The sequence below is a fragment of the Sander vitreus genome, chromosome 17 (genome assembly GCF_031162955.1).
Source record: "Sander vitreus isolate 19-12246 chromosome 17, sanVit1, whole genome shotgun sequence".
NCBI classification, from domain to species: Eukaryota; Metazoa; Chordata; class Actinopteri; order Perciformes; family Percidae; genus Sander; species Sander vitreus.
Genome location: NC_135871.1, coordinates 13,218,696 through 13,234,739, shown reverse-complemented (window position 1 = coordinate 13,234,739; position 16,044 = coordinate 13,218,696). Strand labels below are relative to the sequence as shown.

General features: G+C 37.8%; 1 protein-coding gene across 7 annotated transcripts in view; it reads left to right on the top strand.

Annotated features, from left to right (window-relative positions):
* Positions 1–16,044, top strand: part of LOC144532596 (neurexin-1a) — a 272,440-nt gene that overhangs the window by 227,104 nt on the left and 29,292 nt on the right. For 4 of the 7 annotated variants that reach the window (XM_078273444.1, XM_078273443.1, XM_078273447.1 and 1 more), the window contains 2 exons: positions 2,255–2,426; positions 10,287–10,606. In XM_078273444.1, coding sequence (XP_078129570.1) covers positions 2,255–2,426; positions 10,287–10,606 — 492 coding nt within the window. Of the gene's footprint in view, positions 1–2,254; positions 2,427–8,806; positions 8,967–10,286; positions 10,607–16,044 lie in introns of those variants that run through there. The other 3 variants (XM_078273449.1, XM_078273448.1, XM_078273445.1) reach the window with 2 other exon arrangements.

Here is a 16,044-nt window from a genome sequence, read left to right as displayed (position 1 = left end):
TTTTAGTTTTTGTTGATTGGTGTCAATGCCCGCAAGGAGTAAGTCAATTGTGTTAGTACTGTAGCTTTAATGCATCAGATTATATAATCTGTTGAAAGAACATTACAAAGCATACAATTGTCCTAGTTTTGGTAACGTGGTGTGACACATTACAAATGGTTTTAATTGCACTTTAGCTTCTGTCTCTTGGAGCATGCTCAACTCATTCTGCACTTTAAGGGAACTGAGCTCTGTGTGTGTGTGTGTGTGTGTGTGTGTGTGTGTGTGTGTGTGTGTGTGTGTGCACATGGAAGAGTCAGAGATGGAGATGTAGTGTAGTATTGGCTGTGCTGACTGGATAATGACATGCAGAGTGCTGCGCTGCTACAGTAGGTTGAGCCTCCAACCAGATGCTCCTTTCACTGCAGCTCATAAGCAGGGAGAGAGGCTGCACCACCATTTGCACTCATCTTAGCTGCATTAAGCAGTGGGATTCAGAGACATTCGATCATTTACTGTTAAAGAAGCTTATTAGAGTAGATTACCTCAGCATGTGGATCTGAGGAGACTGAGGCTAAGCTGGGTTGAAACTTCCTTTAAAACATTCTCTTACAGTAATGTCCATGCTTAAGTTTTTATGCTCTCAGTGTAATGATGTCCGTATTCACTGTAGTTTATTGATTCAGTCTCACACAAACTGCTCAGATTCAGTAATGTCCTCTTTGCAAGCGTTGAGGCTACTTTAGGGTATTTAAATTGATGATAAGGGTGTGTCTACAGTATTTTGAATGGGAGGCACGTGTGTGTGTGTGTGTGTGTGTGTGTGTGTGTGTGTGTGTGTGTGTGTGTGTGTGTGTGTGTGTGTGTGTGTGTGTGTGTGTGTGTGATGATTGGCTGAAGTCCAAAAAAAAAATGATTGCGCTTTTAAAGAACCAGATGGCAGCATCACACAGAAGGCCAGAACAGGTACATAGCACACTGGATCACGAGGGGATACTCTTACCCAATAATTATATAATTTATTGAACTGTCATGAAAACAATTAAGGACAAAATTCACAGAATGCCTTGTTATGCTGTTAAACTGTTCAAGTTTTTAAGAAGAGCAATGGCATGTTTAAGAACAACACTTATGGTCAGTATGGCTGTCATTAATCTGCGTAATGGTCATCCTAGTAGGTCTTATGTACACTTGGAATAATATCTCACATTGCAAAAAAAAATGTGATAAGAAACATTCCTCAAGGAGAGCATATGCTACTATATATGATACTCTAGGGGTTGACTGATGTAAATACCATAGGGCCACATCAATGCCACACAGAGAAAAACTAATGACGTAATGTACAATTACTTCATGTTTTCTTTTTTCATCATGATTCTATGGAGTCTTTTAAAGAGTAAAAAATGTGTGCACAATTGAAAGGCTTTTCTTATTACAGTTAAATTAAAAATTAAAATTGTTAATTGTTTCAAAACACTAATTGCAGTATGTTCATAATTTGTTGGATGTCAGTGCTAACCCAAGTCCTCCTCTGGACCCTTCCCTTGTTTAAAATGGGTTCCAGGCCTAAACGCAATAACCATATGGCTCCTTTCTTAAAGCTGGATGCCAACGATGAAAAGTGCAGTCTAGCTAATGCAGAATAAATGCTGTATACAAGCTGAGTTTAGGAAAATAGTTTGTATAATTCAGTCATGGTTATTCCATTAAAGTCATCTATGCAGTTATATTGTAATACGTCACCATTGTCCTTTATCCTCTGACTTGAGTGACTTGTCTTCCCAGAATTACTGTACATTGAAATATATATATTTTATCATCAAAACAAGCAAAACAAGGTGTTTCAAAAATAGATGGTTGCTCTCTATATAATAAATAGATATTATGAATGGGTATGGACCTATTTAGGGACTGTATGATGCTGCAGTAAGGACTGAGCCTTAGCACATGGGGCGCACGCTCAACCAGGTGAGCTAACAGGACAGGACTTTTTTTTAACCAAGAGCTGTCACTTGATATGACACATTACCATTTCTTGACACATTTTACTTTACAGCTTTATTAAGATGCAGAATAAAGTGAAGACGGTACCTGCTGGTGACTAATGACTTGCTCAACAAATAACGTTCAATAACTAAAGACACACCTCTACTGTCCCCCAAAAAACTTATAAAACCCTCCCTTCAGCTACCCCTTATCAACACTGGGCATTTCATAACCGTAATGTTTATTGTCACTAAACGTTTTTTTTTCTGTGTTCTTCTCTTTTCAGGAAAAAGGAAACATTGCCGTTGTATTTAATGTTGGAACCGATGACATTAATATTGAGGAGACATCAAAGTTTGTAAATGACGGAAAGTACCATATAGTGAAGTTTACGAGGAGTGGGGGTAATGCCACTCTGCAGGTGGATGACCTGCCAGTCATTGAGCGCTACCCCACAGGTGAGTCACCCACTTTGCCTTTAGTTACATCTGATACTGCTAAAAGGCACTTAAATGACCAAGAGATTATCAAGCCCACTAGTAACGTCTTATATGTTCGGATGTTTTCATGTTGACTTGGCATGTGCTTTAATTGCTTTTTTATTTTTCTGTTTCCAGCAGTTGTAATACAAGTGTTGTTGAGTTTTTTTTTCATCTCTGATGTTTATAACTTAACATTAATCAATGCTGTTAAACATCCCAGGTCCATGTAAATGGGTTGCACTTAACCACTCCTATAGTCCAAAATATAAACTGTATAAAAGGGCAACCACCCACCCTGTCTACATTATATTCCCCATATACATAAATAATCCACCTACAGTGTGTGCTCACAGTCAGGTCAAATCAATAGACAAATTACCACTTTTACTGTGGCAAGTAATTGTGTGCCAGTTCGATATTTATGTCTCTGCCAATACAGAAGATTGAGTGAAGTAAGGCAACGGGGTAGACCAACCTGTAATAACACAGTCAAACTAAATGAATACCTGAATTAATCTGTTGCTTACTCAGAATTAGATACCAGATGATCAGCTACATTTAACCATGACAATGCACTTACACATTATTTTTAAAGCATACACCACAATTACTCATTTATATTAATTAAGTAGTGTTACTACTAACAATAATCATTTTCATTTCATTTTCAAGTCATTTTCATGACTGTGGAAGATGAATTTCCTTATTACTGGCCTGTGTAATCAGTATTTAGTAATTGCAAAAGTATAATATATGCAATAGGTTCCACATTATATGGCTGGAATACTTGTACTGGCACTTTCTTTTATAGTGTAGTGGTAACTTCTAACGTCCATTGATTCAACTTTGTCTTTGGAAAATGAAGGTTCACATTAGGGAAAATGCAATCTACTGTTGGAAATGAAAAAAAACTCAGCAACACTGGTATGATTCTGTAGAATGTCAAGATGTTAGCTGTATGATGGCTCTAAAAATAATTTAAATAACACTGCTTGTGTTGTTGAAATGGTTAACTTTTTAACTGCTTAAAGGCTTTGACAAAACCTATAGATTATTAAAGGAGTGTGACTATTGTATGACTGTACGGTAATGCTTTTATCAACGCACCAAAATTGCTGCACAAACAAGTGTAGCATTTACTCCACAAGAGTAAAAACTGCAGCCCTAAATCAAAAACATCTGTTAGATTGTGAGCATGACATGACTGGGCAGAAGGACAAACGGAAGACAAATCCAACCTGTCTCTCCCCTTTTGCATAATGTTTGGTGACCTTTTTAGCTATGACCAGTGCATTCATCCAAATGAAAGAGGTTTTTATGACTGGGACTCAATCCTCGCTACTTGCCTCAGGTGGAAAAGGAAGCTAATGGCTTTTGACATGTTGTGGACATGGCAGAATGCACAGCAGGGTTACATGCCTGGATGCTACAATCTCAATCTTCAAACAGTCCCCAAGACGCCTATGATACATACAGATGGGCGGTTCCTAAACTGGATTAAGTCGGTTAAAACAACTGTTTTTAATACACAAAGGTGCAACACGAAAGGGTTAGCTTCAGTTCAATATAAAATTAGCCACTTGATAAAACACTATCACTCAGCTCAATTACATACAGTAGCCTCGGAAAGTTAATGTATTGGACTATTTCATGCCTGTTAATGAAAAACAGCACAGTATATTTAATATTGGTTGTTAAGTTGTCGTCAGGGAACCAAAAACCTCTGATGTTATGTGCTGAGTTATGAATGCTGCAGGGAAGAAGTGACCAATCTCATCCCCACCAATCATGCATCAGTGACAATGCTAAGTCCAGCTACCTTATTAGGCTTGTTGCAGACTAATTACGCCCAATCACAATAACTGCACAGTTCCTCCCTTCACCCCCAGCACACAAAGCCATTATTCTCTCAGCTCGCCTGTAGTTTGATTAGTATCCATGTATGCCTCTAACGCACTCATAATAGCAGCCCTCAGCCACTCTTAGGCCACATACAGAACAACAGTGATTATAATAAGAGTAGACAGTAAAGATAAAAATGATGGCTGGAGAGTGAGAATGACAGAGAGTAGGGGATTATATGGGAGGGAGCGATCATTCTCAAAGCAAGGAAATAATTGCTTTACCAGGGCCTATATTTCTGCCCTCGTAATCTCATTAAAAAGTCTCGTACTGCATACTTATGGGCCATTAAAAGTCTTTAGCACAATTATTAGAATCTAAAAATGCAAAACACGCAGACACATACTAGCCTTCTATTTGTTGTAGTTTGGTTCTCTTTCCTTTATTCTTGCCCCGCTTTCATTCTGCAGCGCATACAAAAGGCTGGGCAGCAGCAAAAAATCAGCCCCTTCTCCCGAGTCTTGTCCATGGAAGTAATACCATCACAATGGCGCTGCCAGGCCTGCAGGGTACGACGCAGTATCCAATCGGATCCTAACACTCGCTTCACACAAAGATAATGGACAAGTCTCTGGCCTTATTCTTTTACTATAATCAGAGCGTGGTGCACTTACAGAGCTCACCCTCCACTCCCCTCAGCTCTCAGTTCCCTCTTTTTCTGTCCTTTTTACCTCGATCTGTCCACCCCTGCCCCCTCTGTGGATCTCAAACTCTGTCCTGTTTTTCCACCTTGCGGTGTGGAGTCTGATTTGTGGGCTATGAGGGGAGGAGGGTTAGCTTTATCCATCAAAGCTCCGTCCTATCTGCTCTGGTTTCGTCTCTGTTCTATCCATGAGACTATTCAGCCCATTGTGCAAGCAGTCATTACTGAGCATGCCTAAAAAATGGTGCAATGGCTGCCACAGTCAGAGTAGAAAAAGGGAGCAGAATAATAAAAAATAACAGTGAGATTTGTGTAGGTTCCTCCTTTTTTAATTCTCTTGGCTCCATGAACAGAGGAAGAATTTGCATATTTGTTCATTTAATATGGCGAGTGTCCAAGGGCTTGTAATGATATAAAGCTCCCACCTTATCAGACCACTTTATTAATAAAAAGAAAACAAGTGAGTGAGGGCAAAGCGGGTCAGTTGGGACGGCTCAGCTGAATCGCTGCTGCCTGGCGGAGGAGATAAGCCAGGCTGTCCCATACCAAACCAAATCACCACTGAGCAGCAGTCACAGGCTTCGCTCGCAGGCAGGATGAATGGGCTCTGCTGCTGCATCGAAGCCCAGGGGATAGCATTGTTTAACACTCCGGTGTCCCATAGTGGGGATCAATACACGATCAGACCTTGATTATATCCATACTTAATTAACCTCAGTATAAGGATAGACTTGGTGTGCCACGGGGTGCAGAGCCAAAAGGATAAAGCGCTTACTGTCTTTGAAAATGGAACATGTTTTTGCACAAAAGTAAAGGATTTTGGCACAGCGGTGGTGAGGATAAATGTGTGTGTGTGTTTGTGGATGTATGTGCCTGCCCATCTGACACTGTCTTTCTAGTAGTTCTTTGCCCTCTTCATCAACACATTGAAATGAGTGTTGCTCTTCTTCAGTCTGAACGTATGTGTCCTCATCGTCCTCCCAACAGCTGTAAGCTAACTGTTCTCCAGAGCCCAGTTTGATGCTGACCTCTCCTCAGATTAAGTGTCTCAGTAGCAGAAAACGGAGAGGTGACATAACTAACACCCCATGACTGACAAATGGAGGTGACCGGAATTAACGAAGCCCATGAATGCTCCATGACAACAGCAAGTCATGGATTATTCATTAATTTAACACATTCAAAATGTAAGGAAGTGCAGCTGTGTGTGTGCACTTGCTTGTTTGTTTATTATTTGTTTGTGTGTAATACTTCCATCATGTACAGTGCTTATAAGAATTAGGTGGTGCAGGGCTCCTTGTATAAGGTAAAATACAGTGTGCGTTCAACAGCAGGCAGTATGGTAGACGTTACATAAGCTGGAAGCAACTGGAGGCTGGTGTACTTTACATCCACCTACCTGGAGGAAGCTTAGTGATTTTTGTAGCTACAGAATAAATTAGTTAGGTATGACAATTCTAAACAACCATAGAATTTTCTTTAAGGAATATGTCTGGTGATATTCTATAATTTTGTTATTGTTAACAAATCCCATGAAATTACCAAAAACAACAATGCGTTGTTCCTGCAAGTATTGCCTTTGTATCTACAGTCTGGCATAATTTACACCTCTGGGCCACAGAGCTCCATTGTTGTCCAAAAACACAACACAATCAATGAGCTACACCGTTGCGCTGGGTGACATGTTCTTAAACTCACCAGAGTGTCTATAGTTTATTGTCTATTTTGTTGTATGGTCTTGAATATTGTAGTTACTGTGTCATATTTTCTTTATTTTTTGTCTGGGTGGGTGGTGACGGGGGGTTTGGATATATTCATGTTGCAAATTGTATGTTTTGTATGTTGTGTTAAAAATAAATACAAAATTGTTAATCACAAAAAAAAACACGCCAGAGCACCAAACTAAAAATAGTCTCCAACAAATGCACTATTTTCTCATGATTGAGTGACATTTGCTAAAAACTACAGTGGCCAGCTTTTTGAGGAAATCATTAAGCCTTTTCTATAATTGTAACTCGTTCTTAAAGATTTACATCTTGGAACTCAGCCTGAGTAGTCGGAGTGGACTAACACATTGTTTTTGGTCTTTTCATGGGATTTGTTGACAATTTCAAAGATATAGAATGTTGCCAATCTTCATTGTCATTCATCATCAATCGATCATGAATCAGCATAAGCATGAATACACTTACATGTAAACTTGTGACCAATTTATGTTGAAGATGACATTCCTGCACATCAACATAAATTGGTTGCACTCTGTTTAGCAAGAAGGTGCTCCATGATTAATGGGGGAAAAGGGTATAGAAATATGAAAAATGGGTATACTATAAGTATGGGTATAATAAGTACGTGTACTAAATGTGCAGTATCACGTCAGATAACTGGACATTCTTTTAGAAATGTGGCTCACTAAATTGCATTCAGAGATTGACATCAAATAACATACACAGTGTTCCTGTGTGGGTTTTGTTGTAATGCAGAATGTCTGAACTGTCTATGTCAGTGTTGAGGAAGACGTGTTCCACTAAATCTCCTTCACAAGCCTTTGTGTTCCAACTGGGCACAATCAGCTGCAGCCAAATTCTATGAGCTGTATAGAAAAGCTTTAAACCCTTTTCTGGTAGCTGATCCTCTACAGTAATTCAAGCTGATGCGATTAAAAAATGTCTTTTTATGCGTCTTTTTACCTCTAAGACCTTTCATCAGACCAACTGTGCATCTGTTACAAGGTTACCTCCTTTCCTTCATTTCTCTGTGACTCTTTCCCCTCCGAAGCTATTCTCCACCGAATCATTGTTAGCTACCGGATCTTTTATCTGCAAGAACTGAATTAATATAGTTGATGGGACAAACATTGTCAATCTGCTGAAGAATGGTGCTGACTGAATTCAATCTCTGCAGACAATACCAGGGGAAAAGCACTCCGAGACAGTGCCACTTTACTGAAAGTCTTCTGTTCTGGAGAGGTTATTGGCCTTGACAAAGGGTGATGCAGAGTTTGCCCTCATTAATGCCGAAGTGCCCCTCCAATCTTGGAGTGAAGTTTTTCTCTAGCTGGCAATTTTTTTGGCTTATTTTCTGAATACGTTTTTCCACTGACTTTGATGTCATCAATGCAATATTTAGACAGTCAAATGACTTTTCCTTCTCTATGACTTATAGCTTTTGTCAAAGCCATTTTATCAAAGATTTTACAGTGTATGTACCTACTTTGACATTGTCTTCTGACTTTTCTCTGACCAGATGCTCTGAATGTATACTGTGTTAATTGTTGTATTGCGATTAGCTTATTATTTCTTGTCATTTAGGCTATTTATAAATGGGGTGGGCATTTGTAATATGTTTACGTTAAATTGTCCTTTAAACCATAAAAGGTTGATTCAACAATACATTTAAATGATGTTATTTTTGAAAATGTATATAACTAGTTTAAAAGCCAGTTAAAAAGATATAGAGGGGAAAGACTAATGGCATGGAAAAGATTTGGGTAAAGATTTTGCAATGGAAATGTATACATTTGTAATATGGGTTGGTTGATAACATAGCCCTATTAACCTAGATGAAACGTTTGCGTGCTAGTCCACTTATTTTCAATTAATATAGGCCTAATTTGTTGGCTAAAATAAAATAAAAGGAGTGAAATGAGTTGTTCAAATAATGTTTTTAGTAAATATTGTTTTTTTAAATATACAAAACTTTTTAAATTATAAAAACGTTGTGCAATTGTATAGCTCCAGCATTAAGTATGAACATTTAACCTTTGACCTTACAGATTGTAACCACTGAAATGTCTCTTTAAACTTTAAAGGCAACAATGATAACGAACGCCTGGCGATTGCTAGACAGCGAATCCCATACCGACTTGGTCGAGTAGTTGACGAATGGCTACTCGACAAAGGTAAAATCACTGATTAAAATTTTAAATAAAATAATTTGATCATAACCAAGTTGTAGCACTATTTTGTAAATAATAAACCTAAAAAAATAAATGTTCAGTAAAACTTTAAAAACTAAATGATTTGAACAGTTAAATTTAATCTGTAGTGTTTCATACTTTTCATAATAATGTATTTATTTTATAGATGTCAGCTGTTTTAATACGTGTTTATTGTCAACTTAAGGTTAAAGGGACTGTAAATATGAATTTAAATCCACTTAATGAAGTAATATCAGCATTGTTAAAATGACTATAAAGTATTGTAAACATCTAAATGATCAATTTAAAAGTTCTTGTTTAATCATTCATTAGTTGCTAAGTGTTATTTGAAACACTTTTGAAACATGTACAGTACAGTACTTGGTGTCATTTGATCTGTTGTGATTAAACTGCTAGCTGATAAATAGAATGCAATATGAATTGGCATCAGAATTCTGAGTCCCTTTAACAGACATTGTAAATATGTATAGGGCATTAGACCAAGGAACTGTAATATAAAACAAACTGAGTGCATGCTTTGTTTTTTTATAGTTCAATAAAAAATTCATATTTTTTACTTAAAATGTGAAATAAGCCCTATCATTTTTTATGTTTCTTTTTGTTTTTTTGTTTTTCTGTTTTGCATTATGAAAGTGCTGTCATAAAATGTTTTTGGGTTTTCCATGTGCCCAACCATATCCGTTCTAAATATTATTTTCCTTGGTTGCTTTTGCTAAAAGGATGAATAGTTTCAAATTTCCTGAAGTGTGTCCTGCATCCTGTGAGATTGCACACAAGAAAAGTCCAATTCTCACAGCCTCTAACCATGTTAGGCTTCTTTTTTTCATGCTTGCTTTATACCAAGTTTGTAACTCCTACAATTTGACAGAAGAATGCAGAATAACATAAACAAAGCCTAATGAAATATGTTTTTGGCATCTGTTAGACAAATGTTATATATATTTGTCTTATTGTACAAGCAATTTCCTGCAAATTGTCCTTTTATGTTACTTTCAATATAATGTTATCTTTTTTTAGTGTAGTTAACTCTATTGCATTCCCATAACAGTACTATGTATGATTAAGCTTGTTTCTTGTTATTTTAGATTATACTGCCCTTTTAGCAAAGCTGCATTGATTTACTAAATCCTTTTTTTATTTGACATGTTTTAATTTTTTTTATTTTCATAGGCATCTCATCATTTTTACTGCAATAAATTACCAGGGTTTGCCTCTTCAACCTGTAATTTATTGGTCTCATTAGCCACTGGGCAAATAATCTGTGTCTCTGTCTTTTTTTTTCCTGTTCAGTAAAAGTGGCTGAGTCCACAGACCAACATTCTTGTATATATGTAACATTGTTTTCCCACAGGGCGGCAGCTTACAATCTTCAACAGCCAAACCACTATACAGATTGGGGGCTGGGAGCGAGACCGGAGTCGATCCTTTCAGGGCCAGCTTTCGGGCCTCTACTATAATGGCTTGAAGGTGTTCAACATGGCTGCGGAGGGGGATCCTAACATCAGGATCCAGGGCAGCGTGCGGCTTGTGGGGGAGTCGCCCTCCTCTATCACGCCACAGTCTAGCACCACAGCCAATCGCTCAGAGACGTCCACGTCTATCATGGAGATCACCACAACCACGGCATCCAGCAGGCGAGTCAAACAGACTACACCACGAGAGCCTCAGCAGGTAAGATCATCTCTAAATTATTCTCTCAACTTAATCCATTTTGAAATATTCACAATGCACAGCATGACGTTAAGCACATCCCGGATTCATATAATACATCTCATCATTATGCTCTTATATAGTGGAGCATTTGCCTTACTTAATTGTGTCACGCCTTTCCTTTTTCTCAAGTCCTCTGACCTAAAAACTGATAGAAATAAGAAATAAGTGCATTGTTCCACCACTGGGAGTGGGACCACAGGAACACTGTGGAGCGTTTCTCCCCGTGCAATCAGATGTGGGACTGTGGTGTGTGTGTGTGTGTGTGTATGTGTGTATGTGTGTGTGTGTGTGTGTGTGTGTGTGTGTGTGTGTGTGTGTGTGTGTGTGTGTGTGTGTGTGTGTGTATATTAGAGTGATAATCATCATAGTGGTCTTCCATCATCTTTATCTGCCCTGCATGAGCTGTACAGGAGCATATTACTTCTCAAATATCACAATGTGTGACTAAACAATGCAACACAAAATGTATGTCCTGTCTAATGAAATGGCAATCAGACCATTCTCACACAGCCGAAAACAGAAGACATTGAAAAACACTATAAAAATAATTATTATGCTATTTAGAAATTCTTTGTGTCTATAAGAATCAAATTCCTAATCCAAGTGTAACTGTTTCTTAAACGTTCTCAAAATGTAAATGCTAATTAAAAAAAAATGTCTTTATTTACTTGCATCATTGCATCGGGAATTTTCTTGCAACAAACTTCATTACAATCTAGGAATACCTGAGCACTGAACAACAAAGAGCATAGTCAGAATGTAGGAAATGGCTTCATGTGTTGTTCATACAAAGTAAAAATAGAAGCTTCACGGCCCCCAGGAAATTTTCAGCCTGTACAATCCAATCAAAAAGTGACCTCATTGAGAACTAAGAAATGTGCTTTAATTGTTATGGAGCCAAAGCTCCTCTGTTATAGCATTGAAAGCTGATTAACACAAAGCTTATATTTGTTTAAATAAGGGGCATTTTACATTATATGAATATTTCAAGTAAGCCCTGATAGGAAGCAAGTAATATATAATTGAAACCATTAAGATACTAAGAGTATACACACAGAGTTAAAATCTGTGTCAGAATTTCAAATATTCAGTTTGTCAGTTGCAGGAAAAGCATACATAGTAGCTTAAATGAAGCAGAATTGTACACTAAAATGACCCTTGAATCAGGGGTTAATCAGCTTTTACAAATATAGTTTCAATTCACTTTGGATTTAACTCATTTTGGATTAATTGGATTGGTTAAAGAAAGAGTTTAGCATATCTAGGAGGGAGTGGGTTTAACTTCATATTGAAAAATATACACAAATAATTCTTTTTTGACAGATTGTATAACTTTACAGTCTCACTGAGACAACAGTTAATGCACATACAGTACGTCTCAAGCTATTTCAAGGATTATAGAAAAAAATGTTGAGTGCCTTCGAAGTGCAATTCTGTGTTGATTAGTTTCATTGTTCAGAAGTAAGTTCTTTAAACCCATTTAATATTTATGAAAATTAATGAAAGCATAAAAAGCCTTAAACGTTTAGGTATCTATAAAGTCATGTTTAAGCTTTATGTAGAGCTTTTTTTAAAGATCAATTATATTGAAAGCAAAACAAAATCATGCTTTTCTGTCAATTTAGCAGCCTGTTCAACTCATATTATGAAATGACAAACTCATAGATAATTTGTACCTAGTTTTTTATGTTTTTTTTTTCCAGCGGCTATAAAGAACCCACATTAATGGCCGTCCCCTAACTCCCTCTCTCTCTCTTTGACCATTATAACAGTTTGTGTAAGGGTCTGCAGATGCTGACAAATAATAGAATCATAAATATTGATCCAGTGGAATGGTTTTCTCTCAGACTCAGCATGGTTCCTGAACCGTGGCAGGAGCATGTAATGCAGGCGAAATATCACACAATAGACTATAATTATATCCCAGCGCCATGTGGTGTTATAAATTGCCACCAAGGAACCAAGAGATTGGCAGAAAGGAACAGGCTTGATAAGATGGATGCCTGCCTTTTTCAGGCCTTTTCATCTGGGGAGAAATGAAGTGATATAAATGACCATGACAATTTAGCAATGCAGTTTATTACAGAGATATTTATTAATATACACAACATATGTTCTGCTTTAGATATATCTGATATTATGCCCTTATGCTAACCAGATTATGCTTAAATAGTTTAATCAATTACAGTTTACTTCGTTGCATTCATGTGTACAGCTATTGGTTTAGATGTTAAGCAGTGTAATATACAGTTTAATTCATTTTTTAACTGTATATCAGATCCTCTTTTTTGATAATCTACTTGTGCCTGTTTGTTTTTTTAAGTATGTGGTGTATCGGTACAGCTTCAGGCAGGTTAGTGGTGATACTGTGATGATTTTGGCCAAATTAATTTAGAGATGTTGTACTGTCAAGTTATGTGGCAAGCTCACCTTTTAAAGTGGAATTTAAAAGCTTGGAAAAAGGAGAATAGTCAAGGCTAACTGTGTTGGCTAAGGTGTTACCTAATGCATTCATACAGAAAGAAAGGTCACTGGATTAAAAAGTTGCTCTGTGATGTAGGCAGAGAGATGAATGAGGCATGCAAAAACATGAGCATTGGGAGATGTCAATGCGTTCAGTTTGATTCAACGTGATGACCTTCCCATGGAGAGCTACCCGAGGTAGGACATTACTGTCTCAGGACACTACTCTTAGAAAAACATTGTGTCTGGCCTCTGGAAAATGCATTCACTGTCCTTTCCCTTGAATAGGCAGCATTTTAATCATTGTCCAGATGTTCCATCTCAACACTGATGGCAATTGCAATTCAGTGAATGCTTTTATATCTTGAGAGCTTGACAATACTGAGGCACGTACATTTTTAGTATAACTGGCCCCAGTGGAAAGGGAATGGCTAACATTGACGGCGGCAGTATCAGCCTTTAACCATTAAAACTCCAGAAAATGTAGATCAGGCTGTCTAAGAGCGCAATTGGATCCGAAAATTATAAGACAAATAGATCTGAGACCTTTTATAGGCCTGTCTAGCAATGAGAGGTAATGGTCAAGATACTTTGGAGTTAACTCAGCACACATAAATCCAGGCAAATTCACTTGTTGTAAGTGCCTATTGCTTTCAATATCAATATTTAAATCACCTATAATCATATTTTTTGGAAATGTTTTGCTCATAGTGATGAACCCACAGACACTGCCTGCCTAGTTTCACACAACAATAAGTGACTGTGACTAGCTGGTGAACATAGTGGAGCATTTAGCAGCTTAAGAGCCAGATTTTTCCCTCAGGAGTTAGTGGAGACCAAAGGGGAGCTAAAGGGAGACTGAATACTGAACTTACATTCACCAGGCACCCAGAAACACAAAACAGAGGAATTCAACCAAATTCTTCACTCTTCACGCTGCTAGATCAGACGTGTTGACGTATAATTGACAAGAAAAACGAGAGATAACTGAACTTTGTCTCTTTAACAGATTGTCAGTAAACTGATGTCCACAGGATTGTAATGCTGAGAGAATAATGAAACTTGCTTGATACAATAATCTTCAAAAAATTGTTTTCTTATGAGTACACATAATCCCTAGTCTCTGATATCTGATTACTCTAAATGCATGCCTTCAATAAAAAAAAAAAAACATTTAAAAAAAAGTTTTCAGCAAACACTGCTGTCTCACTGTGCACACAAAGGTCAAAATGCCAGCACAATTAAATCTTTCAGTGGAACTGGCTCTGTAGATTTAGGGTCTGTCTTCTTGCACTACCCACTCATCTCCTAGAGGGTAAAGTCAGTCCTAATCATCCTAAGTATAATCATTTTGAAGGGTCCTTCTCCCCCCTTCTCAGGTGCACTATCAAAAAGTTCTTTAAATGCTTGACTTGGGTTATTGCATATATTCTACTTAAACCAGTAGGTGTCCACTCATGCTTTATCAACAAAGAATATTATCAGCTTAGAGCACACTGGTCTAATCAGGAAAGAAATGCACCATGTGAAAAAGCTGATGAGTCATAATTGTTATTAATAGTTATTAGAACTCCCCCTTTGCTTATAGGATTGATTCAATTCTAGGATTTAAAACCCACTCAAATACAGAGATGGTAAATACTACTAAGACCTAGCCTGATGTGACCTTTTTTTTATCATATCTTGAGGTATCCTGACCTGAACCCCAGACTTGGCTCGTACATGTCAAATAATCTCTGTAGTGTTTTTTTCTGCTGTGTGCTTCCTGTTCTACGCAGGGGAGGTAGCTTACTCTAAGGGCCTTACTGTCATGTCTTAATGAAGTGTCTGCTCTCTGTAGCAGTGCCTTGTCACATCTAATTAAACCATAATGCACTTGTGTATGCATTCACAAACAATGAACCAGCTATTGTACACATACACCAAGAAATGCTACTCGCTTCTCTTGTCTACTGATATGTTTTAGACTGTCCTACCCTGGCTTCATTTATTTATTGTTTGGGGAAATTATTGCTTCCCCCAAGTGAACTTTTTTGTGCTAATTGGAGACAAATTTGAAATATACAGTACCCTATCTGCTGATGTCAATTTTGAATCCGAACTGCCAACCCACACAGGTCTGATGGTCAGCCACTATCAGCTTTATAGTGACCTAGCTCTTGTTATTGTCTGCATTAAATAGTAAATATGATTACCTTGCACGGCAGCTGGATTCTTGCGAGAGAGTTGTGGGATCACCAATCCTTGACCAGCGAGGAGCTACGGGTGTGGTTTAGGTATGTGTTCAAAAGGCAATGATGGCTCCTGAGGGGGTTTGCGTAGATGCTGCAATAGCATCAGTTATATCACACTAGAGAGTATTTATTTATTAAAAGAAGAGCAAAGTTTTTGCAGTTCTCCCGACTGGCAAGAGTTTGATAGACCAATGGTTCATCCAATCACCTGCCAGGTTTTTTTTTTTTTAACTGCCTGCCCTTTTCCAAACAGTTTCCAATGATGGCCTTTTAGATAGTTCTGTTAACAAACACAAAAATGTGACGCATCATTTTAGCTTTTTGAAGGGCTGGTGGACAAAATGACAGAAAATGTCAAGCTGCAGAAAGATAGCATTTAACACTAGATGATGCTTAATCAAAACCACTCAAGGATAAGAGATACAATGTAGCTGTTACCTTCCCAGCAAAAAAGAAAGAAAAGACGAAAGCCTGCTATCTAGAAGAGACATTGAGAGTGCTTGACAGTGATGGATCCTCACCTGCATTGCTCTCTGTATTATCAACCCTGGCCAGCACACATACAGTATATAAATCTCACAACCAGTCATAGTGTGAGGCTGCTATCCACCAGCAGTGCTGTCAGCAGGTACATCCTCTAAAGTTGGTATTGGCTCAAGCATCATGGAGAGGCACAAAGACAGAAACCTCCAAGCGAAA